At 41.9% G+C, this 25,108-nt stretch overlaps 1 protein-coding gene across 2 annotated transcripts; it reads left to right on the top strand.

Moving 5' to 3' along the window:
* The first annotated feature begins 17,220 nt into the window (after positions 1–17,220).
* scoca (short coiled-coil protein a) lies at positions 17,221–24,934 on the top strand. 2 transcript variants are annotated; one of them, XM_084571040.1, is made up of 4 exons: positions 17,221–17,698; positions 22,351–22,422; positions 22,507–22,587; positions 23,377–24,934. In XM_084571040.1, exons 1-4 carry the CDS (start codon positions 17,635–17,637, stop codon positions 23,517–23,519), a joined length of 360 nt encoding a protein of 119 aa, XP_084427166.1. In that variant the 5' UTR covers positions 17,221–17,634; the 3' UTR covers positions 23,520–24,934. The 2 variants fall into 2 exon arrangements, with proteins under 2 accessions (XP_084427166.1, XP_084427167.1); XM_084571041.1 differs by lacking the exon at positions 17,221–17,698 and adding an exon at positions 19,460–20,208.
* Positions 24,935–25,108: the final 174 nt, after the last annotated feature.

The following is a 25,108-nucleotide window of genomic DNA, read 5'->3' as shown; positions in this document are numbered from 1 at the left end:
CTGCCTGACACTGGAAAAAGGCAGAGCGCCGCAGCCTTTATGTTTTCTGGTCATGTGACTGCTCCTAATGAGAGTACTAAAACATCTAGTGCCTGACTCTGACTGAACCTAAAGCTGCGACACAGTGATTAAAAGTTTACCTGAAAAATGCTGGCTATTATCCACCAGCTGCTGCTCATTTAAACTCCTGCTACTAACAAGCTGGCAGTTAGCTTTATCCATCAATATTGATGAGATGATTAGTTAGATTGCCTCTTCACTCAGTTTTAAAGCGATTAATCTTCCTTTTCTACTTTTTTTTTTTTTTTCATGTAGTGTATAAACTTGTTCCCACACACACTGGCTGTGTACAAAATCACTGTATATTAAATGAAGCTCAGGCGTTAGTTCTTTAAGGAAGCGCTGCTCCCTTGCCTTCCATCTTTATTTGTCTACTCTGCTCCATTTTCTTCCAGTTTCCTGTCAAAATCGCTTTATTTATAATTCATTCATCAACATAGTCACCTCCCTGTCCATCCTCTTGGAGCCAATCTGTCTTTAAATATTATGGTAATTCTGTCATTTTTCATTTTTATACCTACTTTTGTGCAACCTCATTCCTTATATCATCACCTTGTCCTTCTGGATGTCTGCAGAGTCCTTACCCAAATTTACCATCTGCTGACAGCTAACTCTGCTAGACTCCAGAAGATCCACTCCTCCTTCAGTCACTACAACACATCTTCTCTTATTACTTCAATAAATACTTATTCACTTATATGGAAGATATATTTTCCATTTAAAGTCTAAACTCTGAATGTGACATCAACAAATTATTATCAATAATAAAGGCAGTGTCCATAGCATCCATACTAGCCCGGCATAGCCAGACTCAATTCTTACCTTAATATTATTCTAGTTGTGCACCATTATTATAATTATGGGTCATGTTTCAACCAATTCAGAGAAAATAAATACCTCTGGATGCAACTGCATCGTATGATAACTAATCAGAACAACAAAATATGTGACATTAAGTGACACATTCTCAACAGATGCTTTAATATTTTACTAACTAAATAATAAATAACTCTAAACCAGAATTAACAAACGAAAGTGTTTAATATGAGTACACTGTGTGTCATTGTCATCAACTTGGCATTGGCATGTGGTTAAACACTGATCCGATCACGTTGATGATCATGATTGTGAGATGCATGGAGTTAAGTTATGTATTTCCTCAATCACCGTTGTCACCATTTACAACAGAGATTACGCTGTTTATAGAAGATTCCTGGGTTTAAATCCAAATCTCAGTTGACTCAGTCTTGAAAACTAAAGTCGGGGTGGAGATCAAATAAATAATACCGTGTGTGTCCAAGTCATGACACACACAAACAAAACAGCACTATCAGTTCATGATCCTGAAACAGCAGCAGTTAGAAATCCATTAGAGAGAGCTATATTATTCTACTGCATCCCAAATGATTTTGGATTTTATTAGCATGCAGAGCACAAAACTGAGATAAGATCTGAAGAACTGGCTGAGGACGCATGTGGAGGCAAATTTTAATACCAGGTGTGAACACAACAACTAAAAGCTGGCCAGGTAGCCATTGTGTTGTAAGAAAATTCAACTTCATGACGCACAAATGATGTGTGTGACTGTAACTGTTACTCATTCTTACTCTTTCGCCCATCACCTCATAAAGCTAACCCAAATGATTTGAGATCTGCCACTGTGTGACTGTGGTGTTTTAATAGATTCATGTGGATCCAAAAAGTCACGGTAAGACAAACAAATTGATCGAGGCAGCGGTAGAGCAGAAACACTCCTGTTCTGAAAAAGGTAACATGAGCATGTTGATGTTTTTATCAGCGGAGTCTGGTGAATTTAATGAGAGATATAAAAGTTTCATCTCCCTTTCAGAAAAGACTATCTGGGGCCTTCTTGACAGTCCATGAACTGAGGCTATAGTCCTCATCGCATTGGCACAGACTCGACTCCGGCGGCTCCTTTCTCTCACTCCGTCACTTCCTCTTTGTCTACACTACCACCTGTGGCAGTAACAAAGGAAAAACATAAAAAGCCAAAACCAAAGAGACAAAGTCCACTTGTTATATTTTAGCCTTGATCTGCTAACTAGCATGAAACACTGATTGCATTAGAAGTAAAGGAGAGTTAAGTTTCCCTTTTGACTGTAAACCAAAGTATCTGCTACAGTAGTTAAGGGATCAGGGTAGAATAGATGTCTGAACCAAATTTAACTGCAAACCATTCAATAGAGACAGGTCAGCAGTGTCATCTCTGGAGCCGCGTCACTTACAATAAACTTTTAATTGGTGTAAATATCTTATCGCTTTGTTTGTGAAGCTTTATTTCTGTTTTTTTTTTTGTTTGTTTTGCTTTGGCAAAGTGAGGTTTAGGTCATTTCCATGGCGTAGCTTTTTGAGCAACAAAACGTTGCGTTTTCCAAAGCACCTTCCAGTCTTCTCTTAATAAATGGCATTTAATAACCGGTGGGAATTAAACCAAAAAATGTGTGACTCATGTTCCACTGGTCCCTCTTCCACCTTAAAGCCATTACTCTTCACAAATGTTACACTTGATTCTCTGTCTTTTTAAAATTCAGTTTAAATCTCGAGACTAAATCAGGACAAGCCAACCAAACATTTGACCTTGATCTGACTTATCGCTCCGACTTCCTCCTTCACTCCACCGCGCGCGACAAACCATGACTACGACTTAGTGTCACATTATCGAGTCAGCTCTGTGATAAAGAGACTCAGCTGTGTGTGTCTGCAGAGGTGTGTGTTTGTGTGTGTGTGTGTGCCTGTAACTGGTGCTGTTGCTGCTGCCCAGTCTGGACGGCTTAGTGCGCTAGGAATGAATGGAATGTTGTTTTACACACACGCACGCACACACGCACACAAACACACACTCACGCACGCACACACACACACATACACACACACACACAAAAGTGAGTTTTAAAGTGAGATGGTTTTACTTTCCATCCATTTTGGGTGTTAGCGCAGACGTTGTAGGAGTGGGTGGTTGTGGATGTTTGCAGGATTTTGGAGCGGGGGAGTGTCCAGCTGCATTCTGAGTCTGAAGCAGCCATTGTGAAGTTAAAATATGGGTTTCTCACCATCAAGAAAGCCCCAGTCTTAGCTCTCTGTTGTCCATTCGGATCGTGTACGCCTCAGTATCCGTGAACACATTTACTGTTTTCTACGCGGGGCTGCAGTTGCCGTCTGACACTTGCAGCATTCCTAATTAAAGAGTTGTTTTTGAGAAAGTTAAAGTGATTATTGAGACGGGTTAATAGCTGTTTTCATACTAGAGCTGCGTTGTACACTTACACAGCAGCACAAAAGATCATTTGTTTTTGACTCGTGAACAAAGAGAAACGTATTTCTTTTCTTTTCTCACTGTCATCCGGTCCGGTCTGTCTGCTCACGACTTCAAGTGTGGGTGGTAAAGAATGAGTTTACACAAAGACAAGCACACACACACACACATAGACACACACACAGACACACACAGACAAACACGCAGAGGACTGAGAACCGAGAGTGTTGTGAAAATCAACAGGGCAAACAACGATGTCTGTGTATCTGCTGCATCGGGCTCTTTGTCACATCATAAACCAATCGAAGAGACTCAGATCAAACACAAACATCCACAAAGAAAAAAAAAAAAGAGAAATGTTCATAACCTAATTGGGACATTCCCTCCCACACTGACACCACATATCTCCACCTCCTCCTCCTATTTTTCCATGCGACCTTTTCTGTTTTCCTCTGAGCTCGCCACAACTTCTGCTCTGTTCACCCTGTGATGATCCCCGACACGTGCTCCGTAATACCCAGGAGGGGATTGGGGTTCTCCTACCCTCCGGGCTCTTCCGGAGACTCCCTACCCCATAGAAAGAGAGCTCCCTGCCGTCTCTGCCTCTCTCTGTCTCTCTTAGTGGAGAGCTTGCCGAGTTGTTGCACCAGTCTCTGAATATTTTATGTCCATGACACTGTCCCTGAGAGGGAGATAAAGAGAGAGTCAGGGCGGCTGATATATTGATGAACCACAGGGAGGGCAGAGGGTTGGTTGGTTGGAAGGAAGGAGGAGGTGAAAAGTGGGGAAATGAATGGACATGGGAGGACACAAGAATGGCAGAGACAGCCTTGCTTAAGGAAGACTAATGTCCAAACCCTGCTATGTTTCATTTTTACACAGACACACTTGAACACATCAGACATGTTTCATTTAAATGACTATTTTCTAAAAGCTAACTGTCCATTTTAGCCTCATGAGGACGGACGCTTGTAGAAAAGTGAGGAGACTCCCAAAGTTATTAAATATAAAGCTTTGGGAAACATAAGATTTTGTAGGAGGTTATTCAACTTCAAACTAAAAATATCTATGTCTTCATGAAGCTTTAGGTGAAATCACGGTTTTAAAAAAGTCTCCAGCTTTAACCTCTAGTACCCCCCTCAGTAAGAACATCTGCGGTGTTTCTTTCCTCCTCATGTTTTTGACTTTCTTGGTTTTCTTTTGGATTACCCTGATACTTCTCTTTGATTACCCTTTTGCTTAAACTTTGGTTGAACTGTCTCTATACCCTGTCTTACCATTACAGTTTCATTTAAGTCCTTTTGTTTTCTCCAGATCCCTTCAGATATTTTACTATAATAAATAACAAAAGAATATCCCATACCTGTTCATGAAAAAGTCAACTGCCCAGTAGGTTTCGGTCCCTTAAAAAGTACGAAGCCATATAATAAAGAATTGTAATTCCTTAGCCTCTAAGCCAGACCAACTTCCCTACCCACTAATTTTGTTATGGTGGACAGTTAGTCTTGAGTCTCTCTGCTGGGAACTGGTTATGCTCCACCAAAGATCAGAGGGTCCAGTCATATCATTTGGGTGGTCTTTACGCAGTGATGGATAGTAGTCATACAAAGCATCTGATACCGTCGGATGTGCGAGCTGTTGACAACGAAATAAGTTTAAATGACAGTTAACAGCTATGAATACAGTCAAGTAACAAAGCTGAGAGTGTGCACTTTAAGCTTAAGCAGTATACAGACATAACTGTGTTTTCCAAGACTTTATAAAAGTGTGTTCTAAGAAATATGACTTTGTACAGTATACTCTCCCTGCAGCGCGTCCATGGCTTGGCATTGGACCAAGTTATGCTGCAACAACTGCTGCTTTTCATACAGGAATGCTATTGTTACCCACACATTGACACACATTACCACAGTGTTTACTCCCTGTGCACGGTGCCGCAGCAGTCTAAAACCTATGGCAGGGAAACAAGAAGAGGTGGCCACACTCACCATGAAGGCTGCAGCTTCTACTTTTTGAGAGGAGCAAAACAGGAAGGATTTGAAGTGTCACTTTTTTTTTTTAGAAATAAAAGACGGGTATGTTGGTTGTTTTTTTGTTGCTGTCGGTTATTTTGCAATTAAAGAGACCATTTTTAGGAAGGGGGAAATAAGAAAAGCAAAAAAAATGAATGTGACAAAAGTAAGACGCACAAACAGTGTGGGGGTGAGCTGTAAATGACGATAAAAAAGGCTGAGAAAAATAATCTCCCCTGTAAACAATACAAACAAACACACATGCACACACTTACAACGCACACCCACATGCATGTCATGATCACAAATGATGCTGGGTAATTATGCTAATGATGCTATAATGAGATGCACATGCCCTGTCTCATTAAGAAACAAGATCGTCTTTCCTTTCAAAATATGTTAATTTCTTAAGTACCATACGCACACTGTGGACACGCACACACAGTGGAGCACACAAACAATTATGACTGACACAGCTCCTCATTAATTGTTGACTACATCTTAACCCAGTAAACAAAACACACATGCACACACACACAAGCGTATAGCCATGTTTACATCCCTTCAGGGGACACAGAGTTGACATGACATTCATTTCACGAACATTTTTGATTTAATTCATGAGGACTGGCTTTCTGTCCCAAAAAGTAAGGCCAGGAAGTATAAGATACTGGTATAGGGATGGAACTGGGAAAATGGTGGGGATTACATGGCTGCCATAAACAATACTGTGATACTGGATTTTATGGAAGACAAACAAATACACACATTCATATCTAATATATCTGCACAAAGACAAGCTTGTGATGACCCAGAGATGAAGCTAATAGTGTCTATTATCTCCTAACAATGGTGCATATCAAGGTCTGGGATAAGTAAATCTTTGGTCAGAGAAGTGCACAGATTTAAAGAAATCTGTGATTTTGGACTAAGGGCTAAATTTATGCTACTGCATCAGATCCGTGGTTTGTAGGGTTGGCGTTGGTTGGCGTAGCTCTGTAGCGTACGCCATAGACCGTCTCCACAGACATGTATCTGCATGTCGCAACAGCTGTGATTGATGCATTTCCTTCCATGTCCATGTATCTCAGTGGCCAAACACACAGAAAACTCTTCCTCTTTTCTGCCTCAGAACAGTAAACATACATTTACTCTTCTCCCTTTTCTGGATGGCAGAATTAAAGTAACTGCTGTTCAACATTTTTTAGCTCCAACTCCAACATGATCCGCTCAGTTCCAGTCATCGTTGTTTGAAGCACATGAAGAAACTCAACATAGCTCAACTAATTACACAACATTGCAGAGACACCAGTGCAACAGGACACTTGGGAAGGCTTGCGGCATAGTGTACATACGTTACGGAAGTTTAAACCAAGAGTCTCGTAGGGCAGTGGTTCTCGATCACAAAGCTAATCACCCATGAGCAAAAAAAACAAACAACAATGGAGAGCTTCTTTGAAAGGAGGTAAAGAACTGATGATGAGACGGCAGAAGACTCCAAGGGCCTGTCCACACAGAAACGCAAAAACGCAGAAACGCAGAAGTTTTGCATCGTTTTGGCCGATCGTCCAGACGTATCCTGTAAACGCATAGCCCTAAAACGCACTTTTCTGAAAACGGGTCCCAGGGTGGAGAAATTCGCAAACGCACCTCTTGCGTTTCTGTGTAGACGGCGAAAACGGAGAAAACGATGATGTCATCGCCACACCCCCGAGCAGCCTTCCACCTCCCGCGAGACGTCTCGTAACAACATCAACAACAATGGCGGACTACATGCTAGTTTTCCTGCTGGAGAAGATATTGAGCCTATTAGGGTTACTATGGCAAAATATCATGCTCCTGTGCCACCACGCTGAGCAAAAAAGGCGATTTGTAAACAGCGCTCAAGATTTGTGCGCATGCTCCGCCTCTTCCTCTCCGTTTTTGGTGAATTTCTGAAACTGAAACAGCACCACCTATAGGCCTGGAATATGAAGTAGCGTTTTCGGTCGTGCTGAAACGGATCTGTGTGGACGCGGATATTTCTTGAAACGATGCCATCGAAAACAGAGAGGGAAAAGATCGTTTTCGTACGTGTGGACGTGGCCCAAGTGTGCCAGAGTCTTACTTGAATAACAGGTTCGTCACAGCAGGTGGTTCACATGCTCCAAACCGACTGTCAATATTCTGACAAAACCCTGCTTCCATTTCCAGGGTCCTGTCTCTGTGAGTTTTCTGCAGTGACGGCAACCAAAACGAAATTATGAAGTAGACCGGACATTAGGAACACATGCTTGAAATGGTGACATAGACCATAAGTGTTAGACACCACCAGCAGGCAAGGCTAACAGTTAGCAACCTAGCTTAATGTAGGAGACGTAAAGGCATACCAAATGTCAGGAATCAGCATTTTAAATCAGTATCCGTATTTTACTCATATACAAAGATACTTTTTATATTTCACAATACATGCACTGAATGTACATACGAAATCAGACTAGGGTTTTAGACACACACAGACACACAGCGTGAAAATGTGCCTTCTAAAGTTAGGTCATAATATTTGTTTTGACTTTTTTGACTCCATGACACCATTAAGCCATGTTCATACGGGTCGGGTGGAGAAACACCACAAGTAACTGATGTCATTAACCTGGCCACACACACACACAAATGTGTGTTTCTATCTTTGTGGGGACATTCCACATGTGAGGACATTTTTTTTTCTTTCGAAAACTACTTCCTGTTCAAAGATTAGGCTTTTTGTACCTCTTAAATTCTACTAATCCCAAATACCATGGAGAAATTAAAAATGCACAGCAAACAAAAGCCCAGGTCTCCGGAGGTTAAACCTGACGCATTCCCTATCCCGTTGCCCCAACCATAACCATTTCAACTAAATGTCTAACCTTAACTTAATTTGAATATTTACCTTTAAGTCACATCTTCTCCCTCAAAAGTTGTGGGTCCCAACAAAAAGGACCCCAAAGTGACAAAATAGCCAATGCAACAGTTTGGCCCCCACAAGTTAATAAAAACAAAGACCACACACACACACAGACTCACCAAACCCTCTGAATATCCTTTAATTACTGTTATTTGACACTTTCTTGACGTGGCAGGGTGAGGTAAGTCAAAGAGAACAATTAAACATGACTGTTGTCTGCGCAAAATCAGAAAAACAGAAAGGGTGGCCCCAACTCTGCAGCTTGCACAGGAAAACTGGGGTAAAAAAAAACCCGCTACAATGGATGAAATGTGTGAGGGGTTGTCCCACCCTGCTGTTCCTCTCAGCCTTACTGAGCATCTTTAAGCACACTGTTTTGGTTTTGCTGGCCATAACTCTTAGATTTGATTACGGCACTGTTTTAAATCATTTTATGGCATAGGTTGTGTGAGAATTTAATTCTTATACAGGCTTTCAAAAGACTGGCATCTACTTGGATCAAAGTAATATTTCTCCGTGCTGGATTTGTCAATATTTAATGTTATTTCTACCCTTTAATGTGATTAAACAAATGTGCCAATTAACTCTATTGACATCGCTTTACTTTAAAAAGTTGAGTTGAGCATGTTTGATTTCATATTCCTGCTTATCTGGAAGATAAATATGGTTCATACCAAGAATGCCACCACATAGGACACTGACCACCTCCAGATGCAGATTGGGTCATCCAGTTCTTCAGACACCTTCACACATGTATTTTTTTGTCTGGTTATGATCTCCATATATAGATTGTAACACCTATGCAGGCTCACATCTGGCGTCATCATCTGCTAGTCTTCATACATACATCAGCCTCACTCTGGTCTTCCTAGAAACCATGCAGGCAGCTCATTCAGTGTTTTTGATTGACGCTATCAATATCGCAGCAAACGCTTGTTTGTGTCTCATGCCAGCTTGTTTGTTTGACCACATACAGGACAGGAAACCAATTACCTAAAAGAACTTTTAGATGAGTTCAGAATCATTTCAGTCATGCTGCAGGAGATAAATTTTTATTTGGTTGAAGTCACTCTGCATCATGCAGCTAATAGCGGTGGGAGGATTAAGCCCGAGGCCCCTGACAGGGGGCCCTAAATGCATCTGTTGTCTCTGTGCAGTGGGTAAAAACCTTTGTACTTTCGAAATGCCAACTTTTCAAGTAATGAGATAAATAGCCTCTTTTAAGCTCATCTAACATGTCTCATTAAGCTTACCCCTTGCTTCTGAGGGAGTTCAATGAGCCCAAGTGCTGTTAAAAATTGGTTTGATCCAAAAGGACTCTGCACACTCTTCCATCAAAGAACTAATATATGAAAATCACAGACTATGTTTTAACAAGACAAACTGTCTGCTGCTGTTTATGGATAGAGGGTGTTGGCGAGTCGTTCCTTTGTTGTGCTGTTGGGCTTTAGGGTTAGGGTTAGAGTTAGAACAAAAAACTGATTGTCATCAGTTTTTTTACTCTGGCAGGCAGATGCAAGTTCAGGATAGTGCGTATCTCACTTGTGCTCAAAATAAAAACATAAAGTGTGCATATAATAGTTGCTCTCGAAGGCGTTCGACAAGCTTATAACACTAACAGCATGAAAAACAGATGTTTATCAAGCAGAGAGGATCTAACAAAATGACACAATCACAATATATTACAGGATCTGCATGTGTGAGGGTTTTTAGGATCTCAAGTTCCTGCAATTCTTGAGTCTATTTGGGCCCTAGAGGCAAAAATGTCCACACTGGACTTGGTCATGGACAACTGAGGTGGACACGCTGTCTGCTTGCACAGTTAACTTTTGTTAGGTACCAAAGAAAGAACAAACCAAATAATGTGATCCTAGTGGAAGGTATTTCATTCAAATCTCTCCACCACAGTTGAAGCTCGATCAGTAGCATTCAGTCAGCTATTTAGTACAGCTATTGATTGCCATTCTCTGCTTCATGTAGCTTAGCTTTATCTTCTCATCTTCCACTTTCTTTCTTTTTTTTCTTTCTCTCCCAGCTGGATAACTTTGTTGTATTTTAAATTGGCTAGCATTGTTATACTTAACTGCTTTAAAGAGTCATGCACAGGACATGTAATGGGATAGAGTGTGAGGATTTGTGTCAGGGTGGTCTCCTACTGTAAGTGGCCACGTTCAGACTTCGCACTGACATGCGTCCCGGCAAACCGATCGCAAGCGGCCAGATTTAAGTACAGGTGTGAATTCATTTTAATACCAGGTGTGAACACAGATACTTAAAGCTGGCCACTCGCAATCAGATTGCAGTGATGGATGATAATGCAAGGTCTGAATGGAGCCGGACAAAACATAACACGTTGCCACTGCTGTAGTTTAAAGTTTGACAGACCATGGTTGTTTCCTACTGGCCTGAGAACCCAAGTGGTTGCAAACCGTGCCTGATAACAACCTACAACTCAGCGTCTTTTAACTTTTTGTACTTTTCCGTGCCGTGGCGCTGTGGGAGACTGCAGCTACTCCAGTCGCTCCGCAGCACTGTTCTTTTTCTTTTTTCTCTTCGGATTTATTATTTGTATCCCATGGATACAGCGGATTACAATTCGTGTACATGTATCTCTGACAGTGCTGTATGCGATGGAGATGTCAATTTCCCTGCGGGAACCTCCCAAAGGGATCAATAAAGTTGTCTATCTATCTATCTAAACCACAGATAAAAGACAAAGCAAATACAGTCTTGGTAGTGCTGTGGACTAATTTTAATATGTAGCTATTTTATTTTTGCACAAAAACAATTGCACCGTATGCTAGCTTGTTGCCATAACGTCTGTACCTGACTTCTTATAATGCGTCATTTAATTACCCCATAGACCTCTATGCTAAACTTTACTTCATTACTTTACAGCAGAAACATCTTCACAGACCCATACAACACACAGTTTTGGTCTTTGTAGCTAATTTCTTTATTCATGACAACTATAATGGGGAGATTTTTATTTTTTTTAAAAGAAAATTACATCAAGGTTTAGTGTTACGCAGAATTAAGAACATTGCTGCTGTTAGTGACAGGTAGGTGTCCTCATAGGTTGCTAGCTGCTGTCTTTGCTCAGGCTTCACTTCTTTGAGCACTTTTTAATTAGCTGGGAGTCAAGATGGCGACAGTCGGCGATGCCACACTCTGTCTATGTGCTTTGAAATGAATGAATCTTTATTTATTTATTTTTAGTGGGGAATGAAGACATCTTTGTTAAGAAATACTTAATTCATTTAGTATCACACCCAAAGTCATGCAGACTCGGCTGAGCTTAAAGATTGCATCAGAGGAGTTTTCTGATTTGAGGAACCTCTAAAACTAAAGAAACAAGTCACTGCTGAAAAATAAACAGCAACATTTTATATTTTAGAGAAATAATCCCAACAAACTACAAGCAACACGCTGTTGCAGCAGACAGTGGAGCAGGTGAGGCTGGTGACTGTTAACAATCCTCCACCACAGCTCAGTTCTGTCCTGCGGTTCCCGGAGTCTAAAGAAACGTCAGCCAACGAAACTCCACTCCGAGCTCAAGTATTCTTTCAGGAGTGTGCGTTTATGCTCACACCGCCGAGTGTGTGTGTGTGTGTGTGTGTGTGTGTGAGTGGGATGAGACTGAGGCAGGAAGAATAGAGTAAGAGAGGGGGAGGAGAAGAGAGGAGGAGGAGGAGGAGGGGAGAAGGGAAGAGTGGGGGGAAACATGTATGGTGGAGATCGTAAACTAAGACTGTAGCTTTTCACGGCTGCCTGCAAACCCTGGAGTGGACTTCCACCCCAACAGGGTAGATAGAAAACTTGCTTCCTCCTTGTTAAGTTCGTACGTTCAGTTTCTCTTGCAAAGTGATTTATTTCTTCACATTGTAAGCATCTTGCACATACACTGATCAGCCACAACATTATGACCACCGACAGGTGAAGTGAATAACATTGACCATCTTGTGACAATCCAATGTTCTGCTGGGAAGCATTTAGACCTGGCATTCATGTGGATGTTACTTAGACATACTATACCACCCACCTAGACCAGACCAGGCACCCCCACCCCATAGCAATGACACTCCTTGATGGCAGCAGCCATCCTCAGCAGGATGCAGCCTGACACAGACACACACACAAAAACAGTTTAGGAACAACTCAAAAAACATGAAAAGCAGCACAAGGTTTTGATCTGGCCTCCAAATTCACTAGATCCCAAACTGATAAAGTATCTGTGGGATGATCCAGAGAGACCCCTCCCCTCAACCCATAGGACCCAAAGGCCCCCCACTAACAACATCCTGTTGCCAGGCACCACAGGACACCTTCAGAAGGCCCATGTCCATTCTCTGATGAGTCACAACTGTTTTGGAGGCACAAGGGAGACCTACACAATATTAGGCAGGTGGTCATAATGTTATGCCTGTTTGCTGTTTACAGTATTATATAAATCTGTATTAGGTATACAGTGCATAGTGATGTTATATACATTGATGTGGCTTTTGATATTCAGAGACCAGAGGGAGACTTGTTTAACTTCCACCCAGTCAGAACTGTAATTATCAAGAATCAAAGGTAATCGAAGCTGTAGAATTTAATAACTGCAACTGTCAAATTCTGTGCAACAGAAATGAAACACAACAACACTGTTTCCATTTTAATCATAGCAGTAGCGTTGCAGGTGGCCTCTTGGATGTGGTGGCAGGTTGCAGCAGTAGTCTGTGTTCATCCTTCAGAAGAGGAAACAGGAAGAGCTTAGCCTGGAAGCCACACCAACTTCCCTTGGTAGAACTGATTTATGCGGTGATGGACAGAAGAGTAATAGCGACAAAGTCACACACAACATCTGAGGGCGGTAACAGCAAATTCACTGTAAAGGATGAACCATTAACAGAAATTAAGATCTGTTGAGAATGCTTTAATCGCTTGGTGTCATATGGTTGTAGGACTGTCCCATTATAGTATTTTCTTTGTATCAGCTGAAACACACCACATAATGAAATCCAGATGGAGTATTACCAGATTCATTATCGGATAAGAGTTGAGGACTACGATATTCCATAATACTACTTGGAAAACTTGGAAGAGTATATTTCTCTCATATATTTGTTTATTACACTCGGCAACTCACCTGTAACATAACTACCATGTCACTGACATAGTTTTACGCCTTTGTCCTCCCATTTATGTATTTATTTTCCTGCCAGTAGCTTTGTGAGTACACTGTATACACGCTCAGCTTTCTATAATGAATTGTCTAAATAACTGCTTGTCCATTATCTCTATAACCACAACTAGCAGTTGCACAACTTCAGATTTGATAAAGTCGCCTGTTGTGTGATGAAAATCAAGTCGATACTGACTACTTGCTGATGCTGTCACTAATAAAAACACAGTAGAAAGTAATGCTTTGCAACCATGACATCTTTATATTCTTCACCTGAATACATATGTATAGTGTGTGGTGAAGATATGTATAGCCTGTATAAAAACAGGCTGCAACTCAGCACCATCGATAGCATTCAATAGTACTAAACAGCGTGTCGTAAGATGGGTTTGTGTAGCCGGGTTCAAAAAATGCAATATTTCTCTGAAACCTTCTCCGTTTACTAAACAGCTAAAGGTCGAATAACTTCAGACAATGAAATTAACCAACATGTTGTTTATTTACAGCCTACTTCTCTCTGTTATCGCAGGGTGTTTGGTGAAGTTATTTGGACCGTTCATCTACTAGTGTTCATGGATGCCTTTTCAGATGAGTGTGCATTCGCTGTATTTCAGGACTGACTTACATATTCTGCATGTCACGGTAGTACCTTCTGTGAAGTATTTCCACACACTTGATAGACAGCTGCTAGTTTGCTGCAATGACCCACTGGGCTCCTCACCTGTCTTCGAGGAGGCGTCCATGTTGTTATTGTCACATGATCTGTGAGTAGTAGACATGATACTTAAAGCGTCAGGGCACAGCATTGAAGTAAACAAACTGACTAGTCGACTAGTCTGTACAACCCCTATCCACTACTACTCTCCCATGCTGCATGCATGACCAGTATCACGCACTCTTGCTTGCATGTTCTCTATATGTTACATATACAGTGTGCACTTCACCTGTTTGCTTCTGCTGCTCTTCTGTGCCACCTTCCTCTTTTTTCTGTCTCTTCCTGGCTGGCCTTAAGCAGATGGTTGTCCTTTACGAGTGGGGTTCTACTTAAGGTTTCTTCCTGTTAAAAGAGAGTTTTTCTTCCCACCACTACACCTTGTACCTGAATCACACTTATCTGTTGGTCTACAGTTCATTCATCCAAGACAATCATTTGGTTGGGAAAATATGTGTGAAGCTGAATGTTCAGATAGATGAGTCAAATATATAAAACTAGAAAATAAACTGTGCGCCCTTTGAACTTGCTTTCCTTACTTTCATCACTTCCTTTTGTCTTCCTCTGGTTCTCTAAGCTAAACAGCCAACCAGAGTCATTTCTGTCGGACTAATGGCAGCGGTGTAAGAGGTTTTACTGCATCCCAAAATTGGGTTGAATTCCCTAAATTGTTATAAACCGGGGGAATTATTTAAAATTTTTCCACAGCGCTGAATTTAGCTTCCACAAAGCAGAAATTCACTGCTAGACACAGATGTGCTCACACTCAATACTGAGGACACAGCAGGAGACACAAACATGCTGATGTGCTCAGCAGCAGAGTAGCCAGGAGATGGACAGATGGACGAGTGCTCTTTTACAGCCCCTTCTCCTCCCTTGTGCGTGTGTTTGTGCACATGCATGCATGTGTGTGTGCGTAACACTGCCTAGCATAACACTGGCAGAGCGCTGGTGCCAAAGTGGGCATCTGGTCTGTGGACTATCACAGGGGGGAGAGAGAGAGAGAGAGAGAGAGAGAGAGAGAGAGAGAGAGAGAGAGAGAGGACACACACTCTCCCCTCTTTCTCTCTGTAAAGTTGTGGATGCTGTTAATCCTACCACAGATCACGCTGAGGTTCTTGGATGACGCTGTGCAGCAATAATTAACTACAAACACACATGGGGAGAGAAAGAACACACTGGCTGCACTTGGTCCACCGAACAAACAGTTGTGAATTCACTAACAAAGGGACACACACACACACACACACACGGGCCAGAACAAAGGTCACACACACTTTGTTTCTCAGTGGCTTCAGTTTTTGCCAGAATCAAGCTGTGGTGTGTGCGTGTGTTAACAGTGGACTATATCCAGGTTGTTTAAGGGTTAAACCGTCTCTGGGGGCCGCACCACCCCAGGTGACACGTACCGATCCACTCTGAACATCGTCTTCCACCAACCTGCTAACTTTGAACCGTATCTTTCCAGCGTTGAGGGTGGAACCACCAGTGCCGTTCTTTATTCTGTGTGACTGATAATAAACTGTATCAGCAGCAGGACTCAGACTGAGCTGGTCAGGAAGCTCTCTGAAGGTAAGGACTGGAATATCACTAAAACACTCCCATAAATGTCAGATTCATCCCAGTTTAACGGGGTGAGTGAATCCTCTGCAGGTTACTGCATGCAAACACACTCAACACAATAAAAATAAGTGTGGTAAAGATACTCAAGTGGTTAAATGTTAAACAAACCAGTATAAGTTTTACATTTTAAATACTTCACAGTATCTACCTTTAGCTTTTAATGACAGCTTTCTACCCTTGCCATTCTCTCCATCAGCTTCATGATGTAGTCACCTGGAATGGTTTTCCGACTGTCTTGAAGGAGATCCCAGAGGTGTTTAGCACCTGTTGGCTGCTTTGCCTTCACTCTGTGGTTCAACTCATCCTAAACCATCTCATCAGGGTGTAAGTCAAGTGATTGTGGAGGTCAGGTCATCTGACGTAGTGTGTGCTCATATTAAATAATTTCATTTGTGTTTGGATTTATTTATTTTTTTAGTTAGTTAACAGCTACAAGGACAGAATATTTTAAAAAGCTCTTATTACTAATGAACAAGCACCACTTACAGTGTTTTGTCCTTGACAGGTCATCATTTATAATAGCAGTTGTGTGTTTTTTTTCTAAATGAATGAGGCAAAACTCAAGGGTGCTGTTAAGTGTGAGGCCTTTAATCCTCCCTCGGGATTCATTGTGTGTTTACACTACCAAAGGAATGCGGACAAATGCTGCACAGACCACCTCCAAATGTGGTCAGAGATCTCAAATGCGATCTCAATGCGTCCTGGGTTTGTTCACACCTGTACTTCGCTGTGATCGGATTCCTCAGGATGGATGTTAATGCAAGGTCTGAACGGGGATATAGAGACATGCACAAAAACTCACAAAAAAATGCAACAAACCACATACTGCTGTTATCCATACTATCTGCAGAGCAAGCAGTTATTAATTTTTTTATATTTCCAGTCCTTCCTACTATTATTATCAAGCAGTTCTTATCTTCTTTAGCATCAGTATTGTCGACATACATCTGACATAGATGACTTCCTTTCAAACCAGCCATCTATGTCAGATTAGAAAAACCTTCTGGAAACAGAGGAGGTGGACTGAGATTTAATCTGCCATCAATTCACAATACGGTTTTCATTTCTGTCCCAAAGAAGTTTCAACCCCATTCACACCTTGAGACTGGAGCCTCTGACCATTCATAAGGCAAGAGGACAGGGACAACAGCCCCCCCCCCAAAGGAGTATGGATGAGTGATGTAACATCTCCAAGTAAACTGTTTAATCTGTTTTAGGTACATGAAGCCTCTCTCGTGTGAGTGAGCTGCTCTTCTAGCACAACCATGATGGAGTCTAATCTGCAGTGTTCAGCTTCAGCCACCAGAGAGCAGGCTGTAACCACAGATCGGATGCCTCCTCACGAATGCCCTCTCCAGTCATTCCACTCTGCACTGAAGCATTTAGCTTCAACAGGCTGAAAAAACACTCAGATAATCAGCTGTGATCCACGATGCCCAGTGAGTTACAGAGCTGCAGACGCTTTACCAGCACACACACTCCAGATTAATGTGTGACCAAGAGTGTGTGTGCGCCTTTCTTATGACTGGTGGTTAAACTTCGACCTCTGATAGCTTCCCTGTCGGTTGGGACGCTTGGTCTCATGTTTTTGGTTTAGTGGTTGCCATGGTGATCTATTCCCCTGACAAGTATGTAACCTGAGCTGCCAGTCAGGTAGGACAGGTAACCGTGACATGTGAATGACTCCAAATGAGTCAGGTGTGTGTGTGTGAGAGAGAGAGAGTGGAGGCCGGGGCAAAAAAGAAAAGAAACAAGAGCAAAGAAACAGTGTGTAATGCTGGAAAACGTATAGACGGTTACTGTGTGAGATAAAAACTGAAAGAAGAGACCGAGCTGGAGGACAAAAAAGAGACGCAGGCCATGGAGGCCGAGGTGGACGTGGATGACGGGACGTTCACTAACATCTCTCTGGCAGACGACACAGGTAGAGCGATTCTTTCTGAGCGTGTGAAACAAACAAATATCTAACAACCTGCTGCCACAGTGCCAGACTTAACCATCCTTAACAGGATAGACGAGACTAAAACCCTCATGTCAAATAGTTTTGTTGTGATGTGTTTTATGTAAGACAATAGGGCATATTGTTCAAAAACACATTATAAATATAACATCAGGAGTGCCGACACTGTAGGTCGAGACTTCACGCAGGAATTTAAATGGATCATTTCATTACATACTTATAATCTGTTTGTAGTTAAAACAGATGTTATTTGACAGAGGCAGAAACAACAGCTTGTAAAAACAAAGTGTTTATGTGGGTTCGTTGTGCAGCGGCCAGGCTGACTGAAGTGTGGCCCTTTAAAGAAACCCCATGTCCTTGTTCTTGGTTTTCACACACTTGGACTAAAGTTTAGATTTCAGGTCTAAACCTTCATTACTGACATTGGAAGATACGCACTCTTGTGTCATGTGTCATGTGCCTAACAATTCTTCAATATGTGGGCAGAGATGATAAGCTCATTGTCACAGGTGTTCCTAAAACTATAAAGTCCCATTTAATTTGTTTTGCAGAGCTGACTCCATAAGACCTTACCTTACAGGTTGAGTGTGTGAATATGTGACCGTGGCTGCATAAATAGGTTAGGAGGCAAGGATTGGCAGCTGACTGTAATGCACACTTCTGCCTTCCAGCTTTCTAGTCGTAGAAGGTTAGCATGTCCATCTACATTGCACCAATCATTGACACATAAAGATGGATGAACGCTCCCTGACGTAACCTATAATCACTGGACACAATGAAGGCCTACTGTGACGTCACCTCACGTTGCCTGTTTTTGGACCAAAATGTTACGTATCAGCGGGTGGCAGCGGTATAGAGGAGAAACAGGAAGAGCAACTATTAGCTTGGAGGCTAAGAAGAGCTAGGAAGAGTTTCAATGAGATGAGACGATAACAAAACCACTTTACCATTTCACTTTTGTCACTTCTGTTTCTCTTCGCGTGTCGTGGTTCTCTAATATGAACAACCGATCAGAGTGGTCTCTCTGGCTGGCTCGTCCTACCACCAGCTCAACATGCTGAATCAACAGAAAACCAGCAGACAGGGCCAACGGTGGGCACACACCAATGGCACGCTGCTGAAAAAAGTCTGACTGTCAGCATACGTTTCTTGAAGAGCAGTTTTGATGCTCACCGTCTTGACAGTGCCTGACTCCACCTAACTCCTACGCTAAACCCGCGGCTACTTCGAAATTGGGAAAAGAGGCAAAGAGTTAGTGGAGCTGAGGCAGACACACTGGCAACCTGTGAGGACACCCACCTGACACTGAAATCACCATGATGTTGCCATTAATGGAGAAATTAGCTAGTGTAGCAGGCTGTAAATATGTTTATTTCTGTTGTAAAGTTTCTCCAGAGAATCAGACATCTGAATATTTATCTTTATAAGGTTGCGGACTCGGCAGGACTGGTGATCAGGATTAACGTTGTAAACGCTAACCTTTGGATAGCACTATACAGTTCCCTTGTCTTCTTTAGTATGTCCTCACAGCTGAATTATTCCAGGGTTAAATCTTTAATTGAGAGTTACTTATGATCCACTTTGAGAAACAGAGAGATTATTTTCATGGAAATAACTTCTAAATATGTAATTTATATGATCAGAGATGAATTCATAAGGGTTTAATCAATGCCAGGAGAGAAATGAGGAATATATGCCTAAATACGGTATTTCAGTTAGGTATAACCTGTTGAAGCCTGTTAGCCACAAATTATTATAAAGTCCTCCTTTGTGTTGTCGGGGAGTGCTGGATCTGTTAGAACCAGTGGAGGGATTACCATGAGATCTGTGCAGACTTTCTGCAAGAATTTACTTGATCCAGACTGTCGACCGACTGGGCCAGAGCATGTCCACAGCTGCAGCTCTCCTGGGGTGTTCCCTGTCTGCTGTGGTAAAGTAATCCAAGCAAAGGAAAAGAGTTGAACCGGGGTCATGGGTGGTCAAGGCTCATTGATGCATGGGCAAAGGTTACACACACACAAAAAAAGAACCACAGTAGATCACAGTTTGTTTTATTCGGGGCTGCATAGCTGTGGACATTAGAACTGGACCACTGAGCGATAAAGAGGATGGTCTGGTCTGATGTGTTATATTATTTTTTTTGGCATCATATGGATGTGTGAACTGTACCAGGGGAAAACGTGGCACCAGGCTGCTTGGTCAGCAACATCCACATACTGCAGACCCTTAAAGTCACTGATAAACTTTCAAGCAGAAAGGCCTGATCAGTCACTGATGAACATCTGTTAACACTGCAGTGTGTTCTGTGTATGGTGTGTCTAGCACCCACTATTGACCAGTGCAGCGAAGTGACACACGGATGACGATGTGCATAGATGAAGCACAGCTGTTATCTTCCTCCTACTCCTCATCATCACCGCGTAGTCTGTTTACAGTAAAACTCCGTTAAACGGAGAGGACGTTTTTCGCGTTGGGTGAGTTTCATTGCCAAAATGTTGCACGTTGTTTTGCTTTACATTCAAGTCAAAGATGCTCATTCCCAGCCTTTTATTTTTGCCATATTTTCTTTGGAAGCTAAAGCTAGCTAGCTAGCAGCCGTTAGCATGTAGCGGTTAGCCTGTCTGCGTCCAAGTTGTAAAATATATTTATCTTTTCTAAACACGCCGCTGACAATTTGGTTTCGTTTTGTTGCGTCTAGTGAGATACTAACCTTGCATATAGTGCTGAATTATTTAAGATATTTTGTAGCTTCGTTGGCGTTACTAGCCACAAAGCGTGTTAGCTTACATAGCTAACGCATACGTACCCATTATCGGACACGCCTTTGTTTTGCCAGATTTTGTCCGTAATTGTTGTTTGACATCCTCAAGAGTGTTTGTCCGATAATACGAGGAGTGGCTCTGAATGGGATTTGTGATTACTGGAGGTGTATTTTTTTGTACTAACGTGTTTTCGAGATGGCATTTAATTGTCTTTAAATTCAACATGGAAGCGATTATTCAGAAAATAGACGCATTTTAGTCATCCCTTATGTAAAACAAATGTATGACTCATACTAAGGATTTTATTGTTACTTCTGATCAGGCAGCATCGCCTCATAGCCTGGGATGCGGTGTCTGCTCATCAATGCTAACATCACCCACCGCTATATTAAATAAACTCAGTAGCCAAAACATTAGGTACACTATTGAAAACGAATCCCTTCTTTTATATCGGTCCTGCACTAAATTCATCTAATGATCAGTTGATGTTGTTGTTAAACTGGATTGAATTAAACACTAAAGTGTTTCTTGACTGACTGAAATGGGGTGGTCAAAATAATAGAAACGTGTCTGAACAACAAAATTCAATTCAGTGAATCAACAGCTCTCGGTTATTTGAAACTAATGCTGAATACCATAACCCTCATGAAGATAAGATTAAGTCCATGACTTTGTCACTAGTGTACCTAATGAACTGGCAAGTGAGAGTCAGATTTGTGGTTCAGTGTGTGTGTGTAATTGCCCTTAAATATAATGCTTACGGTCTGTAAAAGCTGCATTTTGTCATTAAAAAAACAACAAAAAAACCCCAACAGTTTACTCTAAAATATAAATGAAATAACGTATTTTTGGAGACTGTACCGTTGAATTGTACAGGGTTGTACTGCTTCTCAACATGTTTCTATTATATTAATTATTTAGTCTAGCACAATGATTATTATAAGCCTGTCCAGAGCATGTACTTTCTTCAGCACCAGAAAGTACGTCCACCAAAATGATCGTCCGGTTGAATCGTCACCTTTCTGACGCTGTTCCAACATTTTCAGCGTAAACTGAACAGTCATGAAGGAGGATTTATTGAGGGACTGCGATATAACAATGCATTTTGTTTCACTAGTGTACCTAATGAACTGGCATGTGAGTGTATATAACACTGTACGCGTCTTGACGGTGTGGTAACACTGAGGTCTGTGCCGCACCATGAATTTACACTGACTGACCGTTTTATTAGGTAAAAACAAATGTTGCATCAGACATCGAGACTCCTAAGACCGGGCGTCATTTTTTCTATTTGTGAATTCTATCTTCACTTTCCTGTTCTTAGTTGACAGGATTGGCTCTTGGTGTGGTCTGCTGCTGCTGTAGCCGTGCTTCTTCAAGGCCTGACATGTTGTCGATCAGAGATGCTCCTGTTCACACCTCGGTTGCAGCTCAAACCAACCTGGCCACTGTCTCCAAACCCTAACATTAACAAGGCATTTTGGCCCAGAGTACTACTGCCCTACAAATGGTTGTGTGTGAAAATCCCAGTAGATCAGCTGTTTCTGAAATACTCAGATGAACATGTCTGGCACCAACAACCCTGTAACACTCAGAGTCACTTATATCACCTTTCTTCCTCATTCTGATGCTCGGTTTGAAACACAGCACATCGTCTTGACCATGTCTCCATGCCTAAATGCTCTGATTTGCTGCCGTCTGATTGGCTGATTAGATATTTGCATTAATTAGCAGTTGAACAGGTATACCTAATGAACTCTTGTTTTCAACATACCTGTAAAGTAACATTACAGCGTCCTGTTCTCCGGAGTACGACCACTTCATGACGTGTCCTTATTCCTTATTCTCTTACAGTGGACAGTGGATCTGCAGCCCTGCATACTAAACAGGAGAACGAGCTTTTCATCATGAACTGCGACATAGATGGTACGTCTACAGCCTACATGAGTTTGCATCGTGTGCCAACTGTGATGGGATGTGATGTATAAACAGCAACACTGTTTGTTTCAGGAGACATGGAGAACCAGGTGGAAATGGAGGAGAAGACGAGGTTAATTAATCAGGTTTTGGAGCTTCAGCACACACTGGAAGGTAAGAGAGCCTCTCACACATTAACTTCATGAAAATGAAGGGTTAATAAAGACCCCAAAATGAAATAACAACATAAATCAAACATACCTTTTGATTTACGGAGGGACTTCTTTGATTAAAATGTTTGCACTGCTTGTTCTCTTCACTGAAACAAATCTTTCACGTCCCGTTTGAGCATTGCGGATTTAAAACACTGGATGTTTCTGTCAGCTCTGTCTAGCCCTGTGCTAATGCAGTCAGTGACGGGAACCCCAGCTCTTTTTAATGAGACTCAGCTCAGCAATTAGAGCTGGTGTTGTGGTGATCTGGCAGAGCCGGACGCAATTGGGATTTCCTAATTGAGTGCTTTCATCCGTCACAGAGAAAACATACCTCTATATGCAACTGGATAGTCGTTTTGTTCATCTCCTCAGAGCTCAGATGACGTGCATGACTATGTTGCTATTACTCTTCTGTCCATCGCCGCCTAAAGCCTGCCCATATGATTTGATTGGCCTGGGAGGTCTTTGCCAGAGCATAATTGCTTCCCAACAGAGCGACTCCACACCAACTCTCCCTTTTTTCTTTGGGCACACTTGTGCTGCATCTGTACTACCTATTGATTCGTGCTAGCTGGCAGTACTGCACTCGTTTTCACCCTCAAATCTGTGCTCAGTAGTTCTTTGAAGTTAGATTGGTCTGTCCCTTCCTCAACATTTAGTTTAAGAATAGATACCAGTGGGTTAATTCGACAGCAATGTGGCGGTGTAGTCTGAATTTCACCCTCGTGCTTTCTCTGTTGCGTTCCAGACCTGTCGGCACGAGTCGACGCTGTTAAGGAGGAGAACTTGAAGTTGAAGTCGGAGAACCAGGTCCTCGGTCAGTACATCGAGAACCTCATGTCAGCCTCGAGCGTCTTCCAGACAACCGACACCAAGAGCAAGCGGAAGTGAGCTACCCTCAAAAGAAGCATAAGGTCCTGGGCCAGCAGCTGGGAGAAGAAACCCAACGTGGTGACATGGAGAGGGGTTTCTTTCCTCAGCAGACCTGGCTGTTTTCTGTAACTATTTACCTGAGTCAATACAATGTAATTATCAATAATGTAAACTGACTTTATCAGCTATCCCTTTGGATATAGATTTAAGAAAATATTAATCCGGCCCAGGGCTGTCTCTTCATGCTACAGATGATTAAGACATCACCCTTTAACCACTAACACCTAAACAGAACCAGAAGATTGAGTGTCTATGGGTCATTTGTATCTTCAGTTTCTCCTTAATGCTTTGTAAGTAGTGTTTGTGAAATAATGTTAGGTTCTGATTTGTCAAACTGACCCAGCACGCTAAAACAAACCCTGAATATTTCTATTCGACCATGAACCTCTTTATCATAACTGGTTTCATTTATTTATTTTTGTAAAGTATTTTGTATGACAGCTTGATCTGAGTTTCCCGGTCGGTCTTGGATGTCATCATGTTAATAGAAAGCACGACCACGTTCCTCCACCTAAAAGCTGGCAGTATTACGGAGAAGGAAAACGAGCATATGACTGTATATGGGACATAAAATGACGAGTCTTTAAATCAGTAGTCACTGAACTGCAGAGTGTATAAAGCTGCTTTTCATCAATAGTAGGTGGATGCTAGATGTGTAGGTACCTTAGAGAGCTCAGCAACAATAGAAGTAAAAGCACAGAGAGACTAGAAGTTAAGCACTCAGTAACAGTGTAGGTCTTTACTAGCACCAGTGATGTTTGGTTTATTAATCACAAACACTAGTTTCTTTCTTTAGATAAAAATATCAGGCCCAATCTATGACAGAAGTCATAAATATATCTGAGACAAAGATTGCATTCTTCTTCTTCTTCTTCTTCTTCCCTGCTCTCATAACAGTGATGACGATGAGGGCACAAAGCGATGTTTTCCCTTTAAAATGCGGGAACAAAAGCAGTTAAGAGGCCTTGAGTGCTATTGATCCACTCAGTCTGGCCTGGAATTCATCGCCTGCTATTGAAGATTGCTTTGACTGTAAAGTGTGCTGATGTCCTGGGCGTGTCCTCCAAGATGTCTGCTGCCTCAGACAAGAGCGATGAGGACGGAAGGACCACAATTATCCTGAAGGCAGTACATCATACGCAAGTGAATCGGATTGAAAAGGGAGGGATTGGTAACAGTACGGGAGGCTGTGGACGCTGTATATGCTGTAATTTATTGAGGTTATTTTGGTATTTTTAACAGTTGTATAGCATTTCTTTCTGGCATGCTGACTATGTCCTACCTGCACACATCCTGGTACCATGTCGTGTGTAGACAACTCTGCACCTTTGCCTTTAAATGTTGTTTTTGTTTTAATAAAACTTATAAGATCACTTCTTTACTGCAACTTGTCATCGGCAAAGAGAACGGGTGAGAAAATAAATACCGTGCCTCGTTTAGTCAAATTATTGGATCAAGCCTTTTCATATTAAATAGTTTTATTTTTAAGAGCAATGTACAACTTGCAAACAAATGTAAACAGGGATATCCGCCAGCATCTGCAGAGA

Source organism: Chelon labrosus (assembly GCF_963514085.1).
Source record: "Chelon labrosus genome assembly, chromosome: 2".
Taxonomy (NCBI): Eukaryota; Metazoa; Chordata; class Actinopteri; order Mugiliformes; family Mugilidae; genus Chelon; species Chelon labrosus.
Note: the sequence above shows the minus strand (reverse complement) of the source record. Positions and strands in the feature narration are given on the sequence as shown.

Bases quoted from the DNA above. Each gene is read 5' to 3' on its own strand.
- scoca (XM_084571040.1), top strand. From the start codon at position 17,635: ATGGAGGCCGAGGTGGACGTGGATGACGGGACGTTCACTAACATCTCT. The intron at 17,699-22,350 runs GTAGAGCGATTC...ATTCTCTTACAG, and splicing joins CTCTCTGGCAGACGACACAG to TGGACAGTGGATCTGCAGCC. The intron at 22,588-23,376 runs GTAAGAGAGCCT...GTTGCGTTCCAG, and splicing joins GCTTCAGCACACACTGGAAG to ACCTGTCGGCACGAGTCGAC.